Below are 22,664 nucleotides of genomic sequence, written 5' to 3'. Positions count from 1 at the left end.
GTGTACTGTGTGTACACATAAGTGAGTGTGTATGTGTGTGTGCCTATGTATGCATGAGTGTGTGTGTGTCCCTGTGGGTCTCTTGGGGTCCATTCACCCTTGCTTCCATGGGACCCCACACCTCCACAGGCCTTGGAATCCCTCATCCCTGGTGAATCCCTCATATTCCTTGTGTATGAAAGGAGGAGGGATTGGTTAGGGAGGAGGGATATGGGCAGGCCCTCTCCCTGGCTCTGGCCGCCGTGTTCCACCTGCGCCCTAGCTCCTCATGATCACATGCTTCCTCTCCAGCCCAAAATTGCGGATGTCATTCATTCTCTACTCCGGAGATGCCTATACCCTCATGCCGCTCACCTCGGACAGGTAGGTGCTGCTTTGAACCCAGAGGCAGGACCAGGGAGCCGCAGGGTTTGATGAGAGCCCAGGGAGTGTGTCTATCAGTTTTTCTTCACCATAACAAACATCCGAGAGGAGCAACTTGGGAAAGAAGGACAAAGGTGGATTTCAGCTCGTGGCTTTGGAGGTTCCCAGTGCAAGATCGGGCAGCCCTCTCGGTCTGGCATCCAGTCAGGGGGCGAGGGGCCGTGAGGCCAGGAAGCCATGAGAGGGCCTGAGCTGAACTCTGCTGCTGTAGCCGATCGTATTGGGAGGCTTGTCTTCCACAAGCACACCCCCAGTGACCCAACATCCTCCCATGAGGCCCACCTCCTAAACACCATAATGGATCAAGCTTCCGCCTTAATGAATCAGTCATTAACATTGTCGTTAACAAAAGACTAGAGACCTTTGAGGAACACACAAACCATAGCAATGGGGCCCCATCAGGGGTACCAAGGGGCCTTTTGTGCCAAACTTGACCCCCAGCCCAGCTCACCAGCCCCCACTAGCTGCTGGCTGTATGACTGCCCAGAGACCTACCCTGTGCTTCCGAAAGCTCACTATTCCCTCTTCCCCTGTCTTGGTTCCTTCCCTGGGGACTAGTAGGAGGGATCCCTGAGATTCAGGGAGGCCGGTGGGGCAGATGGGTGGTCTCCACATGACCACGGCCTGTGGGGGCCCAGTAGGGAGCTCAGCACACCCTGCTCTGGCGCATGGGGCAGAGGCAGGATCTCCCCAGGGGGAAGGGAACTGGTGCCCCTGCAGGGTCTCTAAGTGGGAAGACTCACAGGAGGGCCCGAGCCTCAGGCTGGGTTGGGTGCGGGGGAGGCTGCAGGTGCCCGCACGGTGGGCACCAGGCCAGGGTGGGCAGCCTCCGGTTGGCAGGAAGCTGAAGGAGGTTTGGGCACTGCTCCTGGAGTCCACCCAGGGGCCCAGAACAGAGCCAAGGGCCGAGGGTCCTCTTGGCTGCTCGGATTTGGGGCACAGAACCTCTGTGAAGGGCGTTGGGAGCAGCCAGGGTAGGGGGCTTGAGGCAGCACCTGCAGCTCCCACAGCTCCCAGGGGAGGAGGGGGAGGCTCTGCGGCCTAGGCACAGGTCTCAGCCCTGCCGGGGTCTCTGCCCATGGCGCAAAGCCCCCCTCAGGCCCCAGTTGGCTTGGCTGTGCCCGCTCAGCTGTCACCTTGGACGAGCCTGATCCTAGGGACCCCTGGCCTGTCCCATTCCTGCCAGTCCGACCAGCCCTGCCCCCCCACCACGCCCCACCACGCCCCCGCCTGCTTTACCCCTCAACCTCTCTCAATTTGTCCATTTCATTTTCTTTTTTTCCAGAGATGAAATCCGTAAGGGGCTTGAAAAACTTCAGCAAGTGATCCCTGCCGGAAACACAAACATGCACGAAGGACTTAAAAAGGTACAAACCGCTCATGGCTCCCAGCATCCCCCTGACTCAGGCTCTAAGAGCCTTCCTGGGCCCCTCACTGCCCTCCCCCAATATTTCCTCCTTGCCTTGCAGGCAAACGAGCAGATTGAAGAAGCCAACTCCGGAGGTAAGCTGCCTGGCGCCTTCATCCTGGGCACGTGCCGCGAAGGGTCCTGAGGTGGGGTACAGAGCAGGACCCTGGCCTCACCGAGGTCTGGGTGCATGTCCCCCCTGGGCCTCTCCTGCTTCTGGCTCCTGGAGCAGGCCACTCCCCTTCTCTCAGCCTCAGGCCCCACACTGTGCAGAGAGCAGACCCCTCTTCCCCCAGCATGGCCCTAGGGGCAAACACCAGGACCCAGTATGGGCACCCATGGGTCTGAATCAGCATGAGGCGCCTGCCCTGCCCTGGGGCCCACTGGGAGGAAAGCAGAACAGCCCCGGGGGCCTTGAGCAGCCTGAGGACCCCGTGTGGAAGACACAGCCCAGCCCCCTGGCGCCCACGCCTTCCTCCTCCTCCTCCCTGCCTCGTCTTCCTCAGTGCCCCCTGCGTCCTGGGCCCGGGTCTCTGGAGGCTGGAAGGCTGTGCACAGCCAGGGCTGCCTCCCTGTTCCCTGTGGGTCCCCACTGGTGCCAAGAAGGCAAAGGGGCTGGGGCAGGGGGCAGAATGGACAGATGGAGCCCAGGAGTCCACGGCCCAAGCGCCTCTGACCAGGGTCCTGAACCGCTGGGCCCAGGGATGCCCGCAGGAGCCCCCAGGCTGCACCTTGAGCAGGAGCCGGGCCTGCCCTGGGCCTTGGGAAGGTCTGGCTGCTCCACACTGTCTCCATGACCTGCTGGTGCTTGTCCAGGAGTGGGGGGAGCTGCCCATGGGACCCAGCTCCTACAGCTGTGGGGGGGGGGGCACACAGTGGGGTTCAGGCCGCCTGGGGGGAAGGGCCTGCTGTGCCTCAGGGAGCCCCTCTGCAGAAGGGGCTGGGCCGGGTCCCTTCTCACGGTGGGGACTCTGTGTGGGAGGTGGGGTCTCGGATCCCCTTCTCACGCTGGGGCTTTATGTGGGGGGTGTAGTCTCGGGTCCCTTCTCACGCTGGGGCTCTGTGTGGGGGGTGGGGTCTTGGGTCCCTTCTCATACTGGGTCTCTGTGTGGGGGGTGGGGTCTTGGGTCCCTTCTCACGCTGGGGCTCTGCATGGGAGGGTGGGGTCCCGGGTCCCCTTCTCACGCTGGGGCTCTGCGTGGGGGTGGGGTGTTGGGTCCCCTTCTCATGCTGGGGCTCTGCATGGGGGGTGGGGTCCCGGGCCCCCTTCTCATGCTGGGGCTCTGCGTGGGGGCGGGGTGTTGGGTCCTCTTCTCAAGCTGGGGCTCTGCATGGGAGGGTGGGGTCCCGAGTCCCCTTCTCACGCTGGGGCTCTGTGTGGGGGGTGTAGTCTCGGGTCCCTTCTCATGCTGGGGCTCTGTGTGGGGGGTGGGGTCTTGGGTCCCTTCTCATACTAGGGCTCTGCATGGGAAGGTGGGGTCCCGGGTCCCCTTCACACGCTGGGGCTCTGCGTGGGGGTGGGGTGTTGGGTCCTCTTCTCACGCTGGGGCTCTGCATGGGAGGGTGGGGTCCCGGGTCCCCTTCTCACGCTGGGGGCTCTGCGTGGGGGTGGGGTGTTGGGTCCCCTTCTCATGCTGGGGCTCTGCATGGGGGGTGGGGTCCCGGGCCCCCTTCCCATGCTGGGGCTCTGCGTGGGGGTGGGGTCTCGGGTCCCTTCTCACGCTGGGGCTCTGTGTGGGGGGTGGGGTCTCGGGTCCCTTCTCACTCTGGGGCTCTGCGTGGGGGTGGGGTGTTGGGTCCTCTTCTCACGCTGGGGCTCTGCATGGGAGGGTGGGGTCCCGGGTCCCCTTCTCACGCTGGGGCTCTGCGTGGGGGTGGGGTGTTGGGTCCCCTTCTCATGCTGGGGGCTCTGCGTGGGGGGAGGTCTCAGCTAGTCTGCCGGGAGGATGAGGTGCGGGAGCCCCTCCCCAGCCTACACGCTGGGTGCTGTGGCCCTGGCAGCCTGGGCAGTCCTGGGGCCGGCACAGGGCCCCGCAGCCTGCTCCTTGCTTCTCTGCAGACGAAAAGGTTGCCAGCATGATCATCGCCATGACGGATGGGACGCTGTTGCCCATGCCCTTTGAGTTGTCTAAAGACGAAGTGAGTGCCGCCCCTGGCCACCGGGTTCAGGTCCCTGTGGGGGTTTTTGCTGAAAGCCTTCTTTCTTTCAGGCTGCAAAGGCTCGGGAAATGGGGGCGGTCATTTACACCGTGGGCGTGAAGGACTATAAGAAAGAGCAGGTAACTCAGAGCAGGTAACCAGGTGGCAGGTGGAGCCCTGTTGGGGAAGGTATCCAAGGGGGCTTCCCCAGGGGCCCCCAGCTCAGGGGAGTCTTCCAGCCGAGCGAAAGATACCATTGCAGATGGGATCAGCACTAGTCTGGCTCAGACCTCTCAGTGGGGAGGTGAGCGGGGCTAGCTGCTGCCGCCAGCCAGGGTCTGGTCCTGCGATCACTGACCATAGGCAGCAGGGTGGGCACTGTGTCCCGGCCTGGGCCCCTGCTGCCTCCCCAGGCCCCTGGCTGGAGAAGCTCCAGCCACCTCCTGTCTCCTGTAGCTGGAGGCCATCGCAGACAGACCGGATTACGCGTTTGGGGTAGACAACGGATTCAAGGCTTTGAAAGACATCGTGGACTCAGTGAGTGGGGCAGGCGGTGAGCAGAGGCAGGGTCTTCTTACTGGTGCGCAGTCCTCACTCCCGGCCCCCTGCCAACCTCTCTGTTCCAGTTGGCTAGCCAGTCCTGCATTGAAGTCACCTCAATGGAACCTTCCACTGTGTGTGTAGGCGGTGAGAGCTGGGGGCCCTGCTGTGTACAGAGGGGTGTGGCTCAGGAACATGTATGTGCGTGGGATATGCATGTTCTGTGTATGCCCTGTGTGTCTGGTGTTGGGGGTGGCCATTGGGGTCCCTCTTAATGCGTGTTATACCTGTGTGTGGTTCATATATGTAGCACGTGTAGCAGATATGTGTGCAGGTGTGTACGGGGGTGGTGGTATGTGTTCTTTGTGTGTGATACATACATGCCAGGTGTGTGTGCTATTTGCCTGTGGCAGTGCATGGTGTGTACGTATTGGGCGTGGTGTGTGTGCCTATGGTGTGTGTGCAGGCTGTCTGGTGTGCTGTATGTGCGTTGTGTCTTTGTACAGGGAGGGTAAGGTGCAGGTGCTCCTGTTGTGAGCGAGTTGCATGGGAGGTGAGGGTGGAAGTGCAGGGTGAGGGCAGGAATTGGGGATGAGCATAGCGTGTGTGGTGTGTGTGCTGCCCGTGGTGTGCATGCGCACAGCGGTGGCTAGGACATAAGTGCTCATACGGATTTGCATGGTGTGAGTAGATGTGTGTGCCTTACACTGACCTTGTCTCAAATATGCAGTGATTGGAGATTGAAGGATCTGGTGCAGGTGACCAGGATGGGTGTGTGCGTGCAAAGCTGCTGTTTTAATCTCATTACCAAAAGTTTCACTAGAAGCCTAGGAAAACATATGTATTTAAAAACTGTGAAGGAGGCAGTAGGAAGGGGGATGGAGTATCACACATGGGGTGGGGAGGGTCGTGCCGCACTATCAGGGCTCATCCCAGACATGGGAGGTGTTGGAGGAGTTTGTCTGAGAACAAAGTGGGGAAGAGACCCAGGCCATGGCCTCAGTAGATGGAGACAGAGAATGGGCACACACGACTTCTCACACCTGTGTGCTAGTGACACACAGAGGCAGCTCAGAGGCACCCACAGAGACAGCCGGGGACGCCTCCCCCAGTGGTCAAGGGGCCAGCGCCTGTCCCTGAGGGCTGGAAGCTGACAAGGAGGCCCCTCTGCCTCCAGCCTGGGCCCCTGCCCCAGGGCGCTGCGGTCAGGCAGGTGCGGCCGTTGCCCTGAGGAGCTCTGTGCAGGCTGGGGGCACACGGCTGCCACTTGCCCACTGCCGTCCATGGGAGAAAGGAGCCACGGGTGTCCTCCCGCACTGGGGACAGCGCTCAGCCCAGCCGGCTGCATCCAGGCCCGGGCACTGGGTTCTGGCCTGCGGGTTCCCAGGTGTGAGGCTCCATGGCACTGGGCTGTGGGGACAGACAGGGCTGTGCCCCCGATGGGAGCCAAGTGCCCAGTGTGTGGGGCTGCCGCCCTGCCTCCTGTCCACAGGGGACCCTCGGGGCGCTGCTGTGAGACTGACCAGGGGTGTGTGCAGTGAGAGGCTCGGTGCATGGAGGCTGCTGGGTGCCGACCCCTGGAGCTGCCCCTGGTCCTCCCACCACCCTGCCCTGGCCCTGGGCTCCCCTGCACGCCCCCGGGAGGGACACAGGTTGGGTAGGGGTGAGCGCAGTACCAGGGTGGGGAGAGGCCGCCTCCCCGGGGTGTCCTGCTGCTGCTGCTGCTGCTGCTCCTGCCCCTGCACTGCTCGGATTCTGCCCCTGGGCACACACAGGCCTTGGTGTCTGGGCGGCAGAGAGGATGGGAGTCGGGGCTCCTTCCTGGGGAGCTGAGCCCAGGTGACAGGTGCCCCCAGCTGCCTGCTCCCCCACAGCTTCTACCTGTCAGGCTTTGCTGTCACTGGCCTGACTGTGAAACTGGGGGCCTTGTCCAAAGCTGCCACACAGGGGTTCCCAGCCACAAGAGGGCAAGGTCAAGGCAGGAGCCTGACCCCCAACCAAACACCAGGAGCCAATTCCTCGGGCTGCCATTCAGACCCCAGGGTGCCGGCAGCCTAGGCAAGGACTGCTGGGCCAGGGGTGTCCATTGGCCACATTGAATCAGTGTCCCTTGGACCATCTCAGGCATCACCGGGCATAGAAACGGGCCAGGGCTGGATCAGGAGGTAGCAGTGCAGGCAAGGGAGCTGGGGCAGTAGCTGGACGATTTGCAGCCATTCTGCCCAGTCTCCATGGTCCAGCTGTGCCCCTGCTCTCCCTGTGTCTCCTGTGGCCTTGACAGAGAGCCTTGACAGAGGGAAAGGGCTTGCTGATCCCCAGGCTGGGTGGGTGTGGTCCTGGGAAGGTCAGGAAGAGGCAAGGGAGGAGGATCAGGCTGTGGTCTGAGCACCTGCAGCTCAGACCGGATCTTCCTCCTGTGAGGCATTCTGGGAGCAAGTGCAAGTGCCTTACCTGCTTCCCCGACACAGGTCCTGATGGCCTCAAAGCTGGAAGTTCTTGTAAGGCGGTGGCTGAGATGGCCCTGGTGGGGGCACCAAGGCAGGCTTGTAGACCCTGGAGAGGGACAGCCTCCAAGTGAGCAGGTCCCAGCCCAGACCCTAAGCACCTGCAACATCTGAGGGTTTGCTAGGCCCGTGGGCACGGATGTCTCAGATGCACCTGCTGGCCATGGGACCTGCCCAGGAGGGGTTTTTAGAAGGAGACCACTAGGAATGGTGATATCTGAGGGGTGCAGTGTTAGCTCTTCCTCACTCAAACATCTGAATGGCGCTGTTACAGAGTCCAGCCAAGTGGTCATCAATGGAAAAGGCTTTCACAATGCAAAAGATCAGGACAAGGTCATCTGCAGATTCACGGTGGACGAGAGCATGGTTGTGGGTAAGTAGCCCCTGGGGAGCCTGAGTCTCCACACCACCATTCCCCACAGCGAGTGCGTTCCTTAGCCTTTCGTTGCTATCGCGAAATACCCCAGGCAGCCTGTCTCTCTAGTGCAAAGTGGTTTATCTGAGCTCAGATTCAGCGGGCCCCAGTAGGGCAGCTCTGGTGATAACAACTGTGCTGGCAGAGACCCAGGGTGACACTGGGCATCACACAGCAAGAGACAGGGAGTGCCTCTCTCTAGACAGGCCTCACAGAGCCACCAGATCTACTCTTGGGGACTCCACCCAAAGGCCCCTCACTTCCAAAATACACAATTTGATTAAATTTGCACTCTGTTAGTACTGTGAACATAATTCACTGGAGGCCAAAGGCCTGCATTGAGAGGACAAACATTCAAACCAGAGCAGCCAACCAAGATGCCAGCCATAGCTGGTGGCTCCCAGTGGACTCTGTGTGGGTGAGAGGCAGTGTGGACACTGGAAGCTGGGGCCTGGCTGGCTCACCAGCCACCTCTCCCTGCATCTTCAAAGGGAGAAGTAGTAAGTCCCCCAGTGCCCCAAGTCCTGTAGGAGCCATGCTGGGCGTGGTGCTGCCTCTGCACTTAAAGTGGTGTCTGCCCCACTCTGTCCTCAGCCCTCCCTTCTCTGGGTGGGCAGTAGCAGCAGCCCCGGTGCTCGGAGCCTGGCCAGGTGCGCAGGAGTGTGGACCGACCTTGAACTGAGACCATGCCCACAGCCAGGCATGGGCACTGGGATCCCGGCTCAGGCACACCCAGGCTGTGTGACCTGGACCAAACACCTGCTCCCCCGGCAGCCCCTGTTCTCTACTGTGGACAGAGCCAGTGTGGCAGCCGCACCACCTGAGCCAGGCGTCTCTGCAGCCCAGGGGGTGCAGAGCAGAGCTCAGAAACTCAGGTCGGAGCCTGGGATCCAGCGCACTCAGCACCGGGCACCTCTGTGGCGGCGCTCGGGAAGCACAGGCCAAGCCAACCTTGTGTCCTTGGGGCTGAGGTGGGCGTGGCCTTCCCAGGGACTGCCTGGGACACTGGGGACTTGCTGCCCCCTCCGCAGCTCCCCCACGTGGCCCCCAGCCGCCTTCCCCTGACTCCAGGACACTCTGTTTGCAGACGCCCCTTCCCCCTGGAGGCTCTGGGCCACCTCCTCCCCAGAGGTGCACAGGCTGTGCAGGGGCTGTCACTGCCTCTCCCCCACTGGCCAGAGCCGTGCACGCGGCCTCAGTAGCCGGGGGTCCCTCGACCCACACTTGCTCAGGAGCGGCTTAGACCGTGAGCGGCCCCTGCCTATGGGAGCTCATGAGCATGGAGCCCTCCTTCCCCAGGCCCCGCCCAGCCTGTCACACCCTGTCCCCATGGAGCCCACAGCAGCCCTCCTGGAACTCCCATGTAGGTGGAGATGGGGCAGGGCCAGGGAGGAGTGTGCCCCGGCCACAGACAGCTGTGGAGCCGGAGCTGGGAAGAGACCCAGGGCTCTGCCAGTACAGTCAGGGCTTCCTGTCTCCCCAGGGTGACAGGTTCTGGGAAAGGCAGGGCCCAGCCGACGCCCACAGGCTCCCTGCAGATGATCCCTTAGGGACCCATGGGCCTGTTGGGTCCCCATCTGGAAGTCACTGGTTTTCTCTCCATGGTGGGCCCACCCCAGGAACCCCCCAGGAGCGCTCAGGCTGCAGTGCCGGGGCCTCCGCAGACAGCCGCCTGCTCCTGGTGCGCGGCTGGGCCCGAGGTGGCCGCGTTCAGCTGTGCATTACAAGGAGCTCAGATGCACGGACAAGGATGGTTTTGCTCGTTTCAATAACATCCTCTGGAAAACATTCGGATACCGTTTTTGAGAAAACCAGAAAGCAGGAGAAGGAAGGCAGATTTCAAAACGTGTGTTCCTGTCGGAGGGAGCCCTCCGCAGCTCACGGGAGCTGCTCGGCGCCCTTCATCCCATTCCCCATGAGCTTCTCGAATCGCTCGGTCCTCATGACCTCTCGTCTGCCTTTGTCAAGGTTTTATCGCTTCAGAGGAAGATGTTTATTGTGGCAGGCGGAGCAGTGGGCTTCATCAGCTGACCTTGGTTTAAAAACTCCGCTCTGCTCCGCCTGACTGCGCTGGGCCCTCAGTGTGCCAGGTGCACCTGCCCGGCGGGTCCATGATCCGTGTTCTGTGTGGTGAGATGTCTGGCCACAGTGCATCCCAACCATTGCACCCATGGCTAAACAGCCGCCGCTGTCCCCCACCCCACCCCACCCCAGGGTCCCCTGTCCCTTCCTCTGCTCATCCCTGTCACTGCGTTTGACTCTCAGGCATTTGCGTTGCTCTGTTGTCCTGTCCCTGTCCCTCCTGGTCCCTAACAGGTGACGCCCTGCACAGCAGGGCCTCCTCCTGCCAGCCCCTGCTAAACAGCAAGCACTGCCCAGCACCAGGGGCCCCCACAGTACCCAGCAGGTGCCTGTAAGCAGTGGCAGGCAGAGAGAAATGGGTCGTCGGCCACATGTGACCGCATGGTGGGACACGCGCATTGCCATTCTTCTCCTGTCATTTTGTTTCAGATGAAAAGCCCAGCAGTATGGACGACAATACGATAACTTGCCCTGTGCCAGTCATAGATGAGGCCAACCAGTAAGTGCCCCTGCGTGTCCTTTGCCCCGTGTTCCGTGTTTGTCTCCATTGGGTGCACAGAACAGGAGAGGCAGGTGCCTGTCTGCATGTGGCTAAGGGCACTCTCCCTTCCTGTTCTCCTGGGTGGCTCCCAAAGTGTCCTGGGCAGTGGCCCAGGCTGTGCTGAGGGGGCTGGGATGTAGATCGTTGCCCAAGGAATGGCACCTGTGCTCCAGTCCCACCGGCAGCTAAGCCAGCACACCTGGGGAATACAGACGAGTGAGGACAGTGACACTGAACAACCCTCCCTGGCTCTTAACCGTGGCCAGGATGGCTTCAGGCACCAGGAGGGCAGCTCCCGTCCTGATCTACAGTTCCTTGGCCTCTCTGCAGAGCCGAGCCATCAGTGCTTTGCGGGTGAATGCTCATGACATATTCTCGGGGACCTGACCATGAGGAGAGCCAGGGGCTATTGCTCCGCCAAGGGCAAGACCCGTGTCTCTCGGGCTCTTTCTCACTGTCTCTCCTTTCTGGGCATTAGGCTCATCTTTCTCGAAGTCAGCCTGACCAATGGCAAAAGCTTCATCGGGAATAAACTCAACATGACCAGCACCCACTGTGTGAGTACTGGGGTGGGGCTGCCCTGCATGCACACACGGTGGCGCAGGGGGAGGCTGGAAGGGCAAGGGGGCCAAGAGTGGGCAGATAGGCCCCTCCCACCACTGTTTCCTGGGTTCCCGCCTTGGTGAGTAGGGAGGGCAGGCCACTGTCTACTAGGAGCAGGGTCTTACTGTGGCACTCAGTCCCCTCTGGGGGCATCTCAGAGCTCTGGAGGATTGGCCCGGCTGTAGCCAGAGTGGATGTGCCTCGGAATCGGTGCCCAGCTCCTGAGCTCTCCCTAAACCCACTCACGTGGCCCTTGCCATGCTCTAGCAAGCACCTGCTGCCGTTCTGTGGCTCTCTCTACCTCTCCTCCTCTCTAGGGCTCTCCAACTGTGTCCTCTGATGCTCTCTCTGAGCTGCAGTCGTTTCTTTCCTGCACGTGGTGGGCAGCTGGCAGGTGTGTGGACCAGGGCTCAGCTCAGGAAGGTGCACCTGGGAATGGAGGTGCAGCTGTTCTGAACTCCACAACTTCCGGGCACTTTGGCCCAGGGCAGTGTGACAGGAGCACATGCCTGGGTTTGGGGGGAGGCCTGCTTGGGCTCCACATTGCCCTCAGCATGGGCGGAGCTTCCTGTGTCTGCCTGGCTGACTCCGCCCATCCACGAATACATCAGCAGCTGCACTCACACATGTGCATGCATGGAGTCCCGCCCACCGACAGCCCTCGTGGCTGGTCCACCATCTCTCTTGAGACTGAGGGGATCTTGGGAAGAAAGAGGTTTCATGAGCCATCCCAGACGCTAGGCAGGAGAAGGACTAGGTCCTGGGCAGCTGCTGAAACTACTGGCGGCAGGTGGAAATGCATCCCCCAGAACAGGGCATCGTTTTAGAATGGAAAGCTGGGGGAAGGAAGGAAGAAGTGGTTGACATGGACCCTCCATGGCCTGCAGGGAAGAGGTGGGAATTACAGAAAGTGGAAACAGCTCTGGGCCACCTGTTAGTCTCCGTTGCCCTGGGTTGGTTGGAGTTCACAGTCCCAAGACTTCTTTGTGTACACACAGTGGGTGCTGGTCCTGGTGGCCGGCTGTGGTGGGATTGCAGTGCAAGTTCCCGCACGAACAGTCTTTTTGCTGCTTTTGCTGTCAGCTGTTAACTAATTTACTTCCCTGACTTCTTTCTTGGCCTTATTCCACAGGCCTTTGCTATTCAATTTAAGACATCTCAGAGTATTTCTTTTTTTTTTTTTTTTTTCATTTCTCTCTTTCACCAAGATCTTGGGAGAAAGCATTGCCGATGAATGCTTGCATTATGTTTTTTTTTTTTAAGATTTATTGGTTTATTTGAAAATGAGTGTTACAGAGAGAGAGTGAGAGAGCGAGAGCGAGAGAGATCTTCCATCTGCTGGTTCACTCTCCAAATGGCTGCAACCACCAAGCTGGACCAGGCCAAAGCCAGGAGCTTCCTTAGGATCTCCCGTGTGGGTGGCAGAGACCCAAACAGTTGGGCAGTCTTTTGCTGCTTTTCCCAGGCCATTAGCAGGGAGCTGGATGGGAAGTGGAGCAGTTAGGACTTGAACTGCGCCCATATGGGATGCTGGCATTGCAGGCAGTGGCTTAACCTGCCACAACCCTGGCCCCATTTTTTTTGTATTATGTTTTTATCATGGTCCTTTAACCCTGGTAGATTCAGAGCATGTCCCATATCACTTATTCCTAGTGACCATGTCCCCTGGAGATGAAAAAATTCTAGATATGAGATACGCATTGGCCCAAGTACTGGTGAGAAGAGAGTGGTGGAGGGGGCCAGAGAGCAACCAGCTAAACACTAAAGGATCTTAAGGGAATTTTTCCCCTAACAAGTGGCTTCTTTCGGAAAGCCAGTTAGCAAGGATATTGTTGACTACAGTTCAGTCCACCGACTTATACAGTTGGGGAACACAAAGGGTACACTATTGAAAGGTTACAGCCACCAAAACAATGCAAAGTAGAATTATTAAATCCACTTACAATGCTTCTCTAAATAATGAGCCAGTTCCATTTGCTAACTAGCCAAACACATCATGCAGAAGACCTGAAGATTTATTATAGATTTATTTGAAGGGGAGAGTCACACACACACACACAACACACACACAGAAAGAGAGAGAGAGAGAGAGAGAGAGAGAGAGAGAGAGAGAGAGAGAGAGATCTTCCATCTGGTGATTCACTCCCAAATGGCCATAATGACCAGAATTGGTCCAGGCCAAATCCAGGAGGCTAGAGCTCCATTTGGGTCTTCCACAGGGGCCTAGGCACAGGGCCCTCATCTTGTGCTTTTCCAGGTGCGTTAGCAGGGAGCTGGATCAGAAGTAGAGCAGCCAGGACTCAATCAGGCATTCCAATATAGGATGCTGGCATTGCATATAGCGGCTTAGCTCGCTGTACCACGAAACAGGCCCCAAAGATCTGTTTTTCTTCCATCTTGTAGTCAGTGGGCATTTTGGCTGATTCTTCCCATGATTCCCCTGACGTATTAATCCAGGTGCAACCAGCAGGGTGAGCCACTGTGAATATTCCTCCTTTTTCTGCTAACAGATCACCGAGCAGGGGTGGCAGGATTTTTTTCTGCCAAGGGGCATTGAATATATATAACATCATTCATGGGCCATACAGCACTGTCAGCCTAAGAAATTAGCCTGCTACTGATTGAATTTCGAGCCAGACCAAAGGATGTCACATGTCTCACAGGGCCCACGGCCTGGCGTTCCCTGCCCCAGAGCAGCTCCATTGTCCTGCACCAGGGGGCTTCAGAAGCTCCTGAAAATGGACAGTACTGAAAGACAACGCATGGACTTCCAAATGTTTGCACCCAGATTAACTTACCTTTTCCCTCCACTTTGCCGAGTCTTTTGAAGTGCCATGCAATCCAGTCGAGAGAGTCTGCTGACTTTGCTTGGGAAGCAAGAGCCTGGGCAGTGTCTTCTGCTATTTGACAAATGGTGACCGAGAGATTTTTGGTCACATCCCTGGTCAGGTACAGTCCAACACTACGCATGAGAAACTCAGTTACACCTGCTGGTGTGCTCCTCTTGCTTCTCCACTTGATGGAGTCTGGGCTTTTGTGAGAGAGGAGAGAGGACAATCAAATGTCCTGGGAGGCAGTGTCCTCCTGTTCTGCACCTGCGGGTGCTCTATTAGCAATGAGCAGGAGGCGGGGCAGGGCTGTCCCTGCCGCTGGACAAACACAGATCTTAGAGCAAACAACACGAAACACAAAGCTGACAGCTTGGCATAGCCTACAACAGGCCTACAGGCAGAATCGCCACAGCAACCGTAACACCTGGATAAGAACTGTGCATGGTAAGATGGAGCACTGGAGGTCTGCAGGGGCCCGGGCTGGACCCCTGGGTGAAAGCAGTTCCTTCACTCCGCCAGGGACTGCTCTTCCTGGTCAGACAAAACTCGACATTGGTGACAAGGGCATGGGGCCATCCAGGGCGCTTCGCCTTTTTGCAGGTGGGAAATGTGGGTCCAGGACCTCTTACCTGCATGTTTGGCTTCCCAGGGATTCCCAGGAAGCGCCTGGAAAAGACTTTTCCCCACTGGGCTCTTCCAAGGCTGTCTGTTCCTTGGAGATAGCCAGGCTAGGCTCTGAGGGTTGGAGGCCACGGTCGGTTTCCCTGTAAGGTGTGGCTGGAGTGAAGAGTGGCTTTTGTTAACCGCCTCAGTGAGCTCTTGACAATAGGTAACAATAAGTAAGAGACATGCAGACAGCTCTCTGCTGTGATTGCAAAGGGGGCCAGCTCAAGTCTGCCCAAGGTGGGAGGGCCACCCCAGGTTTGCCCAAGGAAGGGAGGGACCAGCCCAAGTCTGCCCAAGGTGGGAGGGGCAGCCCAGGTCTCTTGTATGGCAGCGCCAGAGGATCCCATGCAGCTCCAGAAAGGCCTTTGAGTTCAAGCAAAGAGGGTCATCTGTTACAGACCTCGAGTTCATTTCAAAAGAAAGAATAACTAAACAAACTGGTTTTTTTCCTCCCGTTGCCATTACTTTGGCCTGGGGAGATATAACCCAGTATTAAAGCTATGCCCCTCTTAGAGGAAGACCTCACTCTGGTCCAAGTTTTTTGTAGGAAAAAAAAAAATCTCAGCCTCAGATACACGCCGGGGCAGGAGGACTGACCAGCAAGCAATGGGTGGCAGTCTGCCGTCCCAGTGGAAGGGGCCCAGCTTGGAAAGCAGTGTGGCAGGACGCGCCTTACTCCCCACAGCCTCCATTGTACTCTGAGGGAGGAGGCCCCTGGGGCCGCCCAGGGTTGGTGGCAGGATGAGCGGCATGGGTAGGAGTTAAGGTGGGGTAAAAGCCAAGTGCAGCTGAGTGCACGTTTCTCCCAAGGGAGTCAGAGGAAGGAGGAGCAGCACCCCCCTCATTCCTCCCAGTCCCTTCTGTCCTATCTCTAGGGACCTCAGAGTGAGTTGTGGTTGAAATGGCAGCCACAGAAACCATAACTCTTTTTCCTTCATTTATCCAATCTCCTGCAATTAATTAAAAAAAAAAAAGTGATTTGAAGAGGCAGAGACAAAGAAAATCAGAGAAAAGGAGAGAGCTGTCATTCCCAGTTCACTCCCCAAATGCCCACAATACACAGGGGGCCGAAGCCAAGAGCCAGCAACTGAATTCAGGTCCTCCTGTGGGTGGTAGGTACCCGGTTATCTGAGCCAACAGCACTGCCTCCCACGGCGCATGTCAGCAGGAAGCCGAAGCCAGGAACTGGTCTGGGAGTGGAACTCGGGCACTCCTGTGTCAGGTCTAGTCGTGAGCACCGGCCAAACGCCCTCCCCTCTGTGGCCCTTGTGCTGCCTGATTTTGGTGAATGATTCCATACACCCTTCAGTCCCTACATCAGTCTTAGAAAATCCTTACCCAGTCCTACGTGATTGGAAACCCACGCATCTGCTGCATCAGCCCTTGTGAAACTCCTCAAAGGTAACACAGTGTAGGCTCCTAGTTGCTTGCAAGAGGCTCCCAGGAAAGCGTCAGAATAAAGCAACAGAACTGTGGACAAGACCTAAAGTATCCATGCTTAATGACCTGCTGATTGTTCACAGTTGACAATGGAATTTGATAATAACTTGACATTAGAATTATGACTGGGCCGGCGCCGTGGCTCACTTGGTTGATCCTCCGCCTGTGGCGCCGGCATCCCATATGGGCACCAGGTTCTAGTCCCGGCTGCTCCTCTTCCAGTCCAGCTTTCTGCTGTGACCCGGGAAGGCAGTGGAGGATGGCCCAAGTGCTTGGGCCCTGCACCCGCATGGGAGACCAGGAGGAAGCACCTGGCTCCTGGCTTCGGATCAGCGCAGTGCCGGCCCTGGTGGCCATTTGGGGAGTGAACCAATGCAAGGAAGACCTTTCTCTCTCTCTCTCTCTCTCTCTCTCTCTCTCTCTATATATATATATATATATATATATATACTCTACCTGTCAAAAAAATAAATAATTAATTAATTAAAAGAATTATGACCAATGCACGTTAGGTTACCAGGAATCTCTTATAGTGTCAGAACACACATTACTAATGCATTCATACAAATATAACTCAAACGAGGTTTAAAAACATCATTTTCATTTGATAATGCTCTCCATGTAATTCAAATCAAATACTCATAAATCTATTTTTTTTCCTTCCAGAGCTACCTGGAAATGTCAAAGTTAGTTCTAGGCCCTAAAGAACTAATTTTAGAATTTAATTTCAGGATGTCTTTAAGTTTGTCAAAGGTTTAAAACACTTTGTTAAATAGGATCATTCCGGGGGGGACTGCTGGTGGAGACACCAGCAGCCGTGTTGGAATACCTGGCTTCCATGCCCAGCTCCATCTCCCGACTCCAGCCTCGTGTGAATGCACACCTTGGGAGGTAACCGTGACGGCCCAGGGATTGGGCTCCTGCCACTCCTGTGGGAGAGCTGGGTGGAGTTCCCAGCTCCTTTCAGAGTTGACCTTGGCCCTGACCCAGCCATTGCAGATGTTTGGGTAGTGAGTTGGTGAATGGGAGCACTCTGTCCTCCTGTCTATCTCTGTGTCTCAAATAAATAAGCAAAAATATGCTTTTTTAAATATAATCATTTTGAAATAAAACCAAAGTGACCAAAACACTTTAAAGGCCAAAAGCACAGGAGATTACAGAAACTTTGTTTTCCACATCTGTTATCAAAGAGGTAGAGAAGAGCTCTCTTGGAGTTCCCTGTTGAAGGCAGGTGGAGGCTCCTGGGAACGCCGCTCTTCCAACACAAGAGTTGAGCTGAGTTTCACACCCGTGTGACCTCGATGCCCGCCCTCAACCTCCAGAAAACTGTCATTTTGGCCAACTCAATCCACAGAAACTCCTGCGAGATCCACTCCTTTCCATAACTCCCTCAAGCTTTCACAACTTGCCCATACCCTGAGTTTTTGTCTGACACACCTCCTATCTTGGAACAAGCAGTCACCTTTAGAACAACAAAAAATTATTTTCATTTTCTCTCAACAGAAGCAGGTTGTCATAACTTCCTTTATAAAATCCCTATAACACCCATTATAAAATCCTCATAATTCCTTTATAAAAAGCCTCATAACTTCCTGTGTAAACTCTGTTTGCCTTACTCCCACACAGCCACTTCCTTCTTAGTTTCTGTCTTAGTTCTCAGTTGCCATCCTTAGCAACCGTGATCCTGCGTTCTGTACACTAACACCATTGTGGAACTTTCTTCAATGCAGGCCTTCTCTTAGCACAACTTTTTAAACGTGGAAACCGGACACGTTAACTAGCAGACTCAAATATGCACATTTAATATCATACAAGCAAAATGCCAAAATGCATAAATGTTAAACCTGCTTAATAATTGATGGTTAAGTAATTGAGAAATGGCTCCAACACCTAATGAATATGTGACTTAATAGAACAGAACCTTAAGATATCAAGGTACCGAGACAGACTTTCCAAACTATGAAAAGCCCACTGACGAATGCCTAACCCAGCTGCGTGTACTCAATGAACTCAAGCTGAACAGTTATGTCTGAACTGTTCATGGACATTCCGTCACACTGCACAGAGCTAAGCCATTTCCGTTAACAGCACTTGTCACTCTCCCTACCTCAGATATCTTATGACTCAGAAAACAGGAGTTTTTCAGGAAACCAGCAATGTTAAACTAGGCTTACTTGGGATTTTCTGAAGTCATATAAACCATGGGAAGCTTTGGCCTTCATTTTACTTACTTCATGGGTTCTAAGTCAATGTGGCACTGTGTAGACTGAACAAACGCAGGCCTGGGACACCAGCATCCCATGATCGGAGGGCCCGGTCTCAAGTCCTGGCTCACTTCCCTCCCCAGCTTCCTCCCAGTGCCCGCCCTGCGAGGCAGCGGCTGATGGCTGAAGCCGCTGTGGCGTTGTCTGGGAGCCAGGTTCTTGACCTCCCTTCAGGAAGACTCAGGAGGGAGTGGAGAGCAGCCAGCATTTGACTGGGAAAGCAAAGATCCACACCGCACGGCGTGGGGCCGCCTTGGAGAGGACCGGCCCTGGGCCTGCGTCCCTGCGGCGGAACTGTGCTTAACGTTAGAAGGGTCCTTCAATGAAAGGGGAGGTTCATTCTAACCGGGAGGAGGAGGAATATTCACAATTTCCCTAGGGAGTCAGCGGAGATTTCCCGGGATCTACTGCCCCTTTTTGCTCCATGTATGGTCTCATGTTTGCTGTCATCCAACACCCAGGTGCGACATTAGCATGCTAAGGTCTTCCGTTGAACTCCATGGAGGTCCACCTAGGTCAGCATTGGCCCCCTAAACTGGAGTGAGCCTGGTCCAGGCCATGAGTCTGTGTAATTCGGGACAAGGAGAATTAAACACCTACCCTGTAGGTCTTGGGAAAACAGGAACTGTTCCCTCCGGCTAACATCCCTGCCCCCCTCTGCCTCGCTGTCTCAGCTGGGTCCCTGCCACCCACATAGGAGACCTGGATTGAGTTCTCAGCTTCTGCCCCACATATACATGGCTGTTGCGGGCATTTGGGGAGTGAACTTGCAGATGGGAGATTCGGTGTGCTCGCTCTCTCCCTCTCTCTCTCTCTCTCTCTCTCTCTCCCTCTCTGTGTTGTTTGTCTCTGTCTCTGCCTTTAAAATAAATGTTTTCAGCCACATGTGTAGACACAAGCATCCGTGTAGACATAGACTACAATACACATATGTGCTCGTACATGCAGAAAATATGGACAAAGCTAGGCAACCTTAACTTTGCATTTCCAACCATCTGACTCGTAGGTGAGAAAAAAGCTAGAGAATTTACACCTCAGAGACACAGCACTTAGATCTAAACACCATTATTTGCCGAGACACAGAGGGGCTCGAAAAAAAGCCCAGGTAAGACAAAATGGTCCAAGGTAAGGCTTGTTGGGTGGATTTTAAGTTCGTGAGCCTTTCTCTGTCGTAGGACTCAGTGCCCACAGGGAGACGCCCTCCCAAGGAGCCCTAGTGGACTTCAGGCACAGAAAGCATTGTCTGTACCCGTGTGAGCGAGTGAGGGCTTCCGCCTTGATACAAATGTTCCATGGCTGGCTTTAGTCCTTTGCATGCTAGAGCGAAGGGAGAGTTGAAAACTGAGTTTCAAGGAGGAGAGAGGGTTAGCATGGGGAGCAACGGCCTTTTCAGAGCCGTCCAGTGCTGTGCGGCCTCCTCTCGCTTCGACTTAACTGCTTTAGCAAGACAGATGCACAGGGAAGTGTTTTTTGCTTCTGCGAACCCCACCAGCCGCCAGCTTCCGTGCACCCCTTGAAGGGAGCCTCCAGTCCTAACTGCCCAGTAGATATGAGTTCTAATGTAGATGGCGATAAACCACTCTGCTGCATGGCTGCAGCCGTCTTCCTCAGCCAGGGTGACCCCTTTCCATGAGGTGTGAGCCCTTCGGGTCCATTGCTCTTGGACCGACAAGGAGGCAGGAGGAGGTTGAAGACTTTTGTCCCCCATCGTTTAGAGGGACTGCTCCAGGGCCCCGTCCCCTCCCCCCCGCCCCCCTGGGAAATAGGCTGTTCTGTAGGATGTCACCACGGTGTCACCAGTCACCCACCAGCTGCTGTTTTAGGCATCTGGGGGATCACGAACCCCACGCAGTGTCTGGGTACTTGAGGTCCTTGGAGAGCCAGGCCTGGTGTGCATGCTCTGGGTGAGCCAGATGTGTCCGCCTGACCCAGGAACGGGGTGCACTCTCCTGTTGGGGGCCCTATGGGACCCCTACTCACCAAGGACTGTGTCCCAACACTTCTGCGATGCATCCAGCCATCAGGAAACAACCCCAAGAAAGCCAGGAAGAGCAATTTGTTTCTTGCCTCCAGAGTGAATTTTTATAATTCACCCTGGTCTGACAGAGTATTGATTTTCTGAGAACCAGCAGGATCCCAGTTGCAGTGACACGAAGTGGCCACACGATGTCACTATGAGCTCAAAGTATTTCAGACAAACCACCCAGAAAAAAAAGACAGTAATAGGAAATGTGTGGGGTTTGCGTTTTAAAAAATTATAATACCCACTTTGAGGCATCCCTCAAAAACATAAAGTGAGATTTAAAGGCGTCCCTTGGCCAAATATGAGGGTGTCCCTCAGCTCACTGGTTTCCCAGATTGTCACTTAGATGACAGACGCCCAGGGCAGCCACTTAGGGATCCCCAGCGACAAGGAGGGGCCCCACAAGGCCCGAGCATGAGGGCCACGGTGTGCGATGCTCGACCCTAAGGCCTGGGGAGAAGCAGAGGTGTCCCCTCCTGGTCCCACTGATGCTCTCCCCAAATCGTAGGCCTGCTTCCTCACAAGTTTAATCAAGAAAGGAACCAGAAGTTGTTGTCAAGCAAAGCCAGTTTATTTGTGGTAGCGAAGGAGACCACAAGGAATCCTTGCTCCGCAAGCAAGAGGGAGCAGATGTCTTTCAGGAACATGCCTGGAACATGCCTGTACATATAAATCCATGTAGCGTGTTACAGTCACAAAGTTTCAGCTTCTCCCGAGACAGAGATCCTAAGGCCTCAGACGAAGCAGAGAGTGACCACAGAACGATGTCCACCCACCTGCCCATGTGTTATCCTTGCAGTAGGCTCTGGACCCACCCAGAGCGGCTGGGGATGGCATCCTTCCCCTTGAACACAGCCTGGAAGACAGCAGGTGCATTGGCAGCTTCAGGGTCTTGAAGTAGAGATGAGTCGTACAGAGCATTCGCCAGGGACACCACGAGTTTGCAAAGCACTGCCACTCAGGGTTCCAGACTCGCACCTGAGGGAGCCACGGCCCCTTGTGCCCCATGGGAGACCAGATCCCTTCACCGCCACCCTCAGGTTGAACAGAAACCCCTAGAGCCAAGGACCCCTGAAATGAGAGGGCTGGTTGAGGCGTTAGAGGTGCCAGCCAGAAAAGGGACCAGGTCCTGGGACACTTCCCGCAACTTGCACAGCACTAAACACGGGTCCCCCCACACCTCCAGACCAGAACCGAGAGTATAGGTCACTATGGAAATGTGGGGCGTGAAGGAGACCACATTGTCTGCAGATATAGCAGGCGGGAGGGCTGGGGTTACGTGCATGGGGAGAGTTTAGGCCCAAGAAGTCAGTGCAGGAGCAGAAGTCAGGGTTGCTCAGGCTGGTCCAGGTTGGCAGCAGGAAGTGCATTGTGTGTGTGAGTGTGTGTGTGTGTGTGTGTGATGGGGGCGGGGCAGCCCTGGTTATCTGCCTGCATGAGATGTAAGCCAAGATTTCCACAAATGCAATCTCTTCTGGCTTTAACAGAGGGACTTCCTTCACGCCACCCCCTCCTCTACCTCCCAGCCCTTCTAATTACACGGAGGACATCTCAGAGTTTTTCCGTCATCATAGCAACAGGTGTATTTAGACAAAGTCCCTGGAGCTGCAGCCCTGTGGCTCCAGGCCAGCCAAGGGTACCTTGGTCAGCCTCACCGCGGCCTCCCCTTTTCTACCAGGCTCACTGGTTTCTCTGCCCCGCTCCCCCCACCCCACCCCACAGCCCTTGGTTCAGCACAGCACCAGCGTAGTGCAGGATTGGGGGGGGGGAGACGCCTGTGCCCCAGGGCTACAGCACCAGGTCCCCAGCAGGAAAGAACGAGCAGGAGGACAGCGCCCCTCCCCCCAGCCCAGGGGAACAGCGACAGCAGGGACAGAGGTGGGGTCCACCTGTCTCCGAGCCCAGCCCCTGCCGCTGGAGGACAGGCAGCCCGGGGAGAAGGGGAGAAGGGGAGAAGGGGAGATGGGGATGCTAGGGAGCGGGCACCGGGGAGGAGCACACACAGGCCCTCTGCGGGCCTTGGCCTTGATGCTGTCTGCTACCTCTTCTCCCACAGCGCACTGTTTCTGTCAGCAACCCAATCTATCTTTCATTCCTGCCCGCCCTGCTGCTGATCCCCTGCCTGCTGTGGTGTTGCTGGCGGCTGTGTTGTAGGAGGGTGAGTGCCAGCTCCTGCCAGCCCCGGGGACCAGGCACACACACCCATGACAGCCCCTGCCTCTGGCCAGTTTAACGTCCGCTCCGCGGACATCACAAGAGCCAATGGAGTCCCAGACCCTGTTCTCACACTGCTGCACCTGACACAGGGTCTCCTGCCTCAGGCTGGTCCCAGGGGTTTGGAACATCTGGGCTATGGCCCAACACCCACCCTAGTCCTTGGAGAGGGGCCACCCCAGCCCCTGAGCCCAGGAGGTGACCTCTGTGGGTCCCCTGGGAAGGCCTTGGGCCCCAGATGGAGGGGGAGGCAGCCAGGGAGGATGAGGAGCCCCCAGGGGAGGTGGGGCCCGACGCTCCAGGAGGTGGAGCCTGCTGGGCACAGCATCACAGGCCCTGGGTGCCAGATGGACACCTCCAAGGCCACGCCCTGTGCTGCTGCCCCAGACCAGGCTACCACCCAGTCCCATGCAGCCCCCGTTTGTATCTTTACCATTCTAGAAAGTCAAGGAGCCTCCACCACCGCCACCCCCAGAAAAGGTGAGTGTGGATTTGGTCTTGGTTCGTCCCCTGTCTGGGGAGGTCGGGGACCCTCACCCACGGCATCCTAAGGCCCCTGCTCACCATCTCC

The 22,664-nt window shown here is 56.5% G+C and overlaps 1 protein-coding gene across 1 annotated transcript in view; it reads left to right on the top strand.

Annotated features, from left to right (window-relative positions):
* Nucleotides 1-22,664, top strand: part of ANTXRL (ANTXR like) — a 44,539-nt gene that overhangs the window by 8,245 nt on the left and 13,630 nt on the right. The window contains exons 3-15 of the mRNA XM_062214310.1: nucleotides 292-363; nucleotides 1,709-1,790; nucleotides 1,893-1,926; nucleotides 3,891-3,970; nucleotides 4,042-4,110; nucleotides 4,427-4,507; nucleotides 4,597-4,657; nucleotides 7,289-7,387; nucleotides 9,941-10,010; nucleotides 10,531-10,609; nucleotides 18,863-18,961; nucleotides 21,936-22,037; nucleotides 22,535-22,573. Of these exons, the coding sequence (XP_062070294.1) occupies nucleotides 292-363; nucleotides 1,709-1,790; nucleotides 1,893-1,926; nucleotides 3,891-3,970; nucleotides 4,042-4,110; nucleotides 4,427-4,507; nucleotides 4,597-4,657; nucleotides 7,289-7,387; nucleotides 9,941-10,010; nucleotides 10,531-10,609; nucleotides 18,863-18,961; nucleotides 21,936-22,037; nucleotides 22,535-22,573 (967 nt within the window). The remainder of the gene's footprint in view (nucleotides 1-291; nucleotides 364-1,708; nucleotides 1,791-1,892; nucleotides 1,927-3,890; nucleotides 3,971-4,041; nucleotides 4,111-4,426; nucleotides 4,508-4,596; nucleotides 4,658-7,288; nucleotides 7,388-9,940; nucleotides 10,011-10,530; nucleotides 10,610-18,862; nucleotides 18,962-21,935; nucleotides 22,038-22,534; nucleotides 22,574-22,664) is intronic.

Source organism: Lepus europaeus, chromosome 17 (genome assembly GCF_033115175.1).
Source record: "Lepus europaeus isolate LE1 chromosome 17, mLepTim1.pri, whole genome shotgun sequence".
Classification (NCBI taxonomy): Eukaryota; Metazoa; Chordata; class Mammalia; order Lagomorpha; family Leporidae; genus Lepus; species Lepus europaeus.
This window is presented reverse-complemented; position numbering and strand designations above follow the sequence as displayed.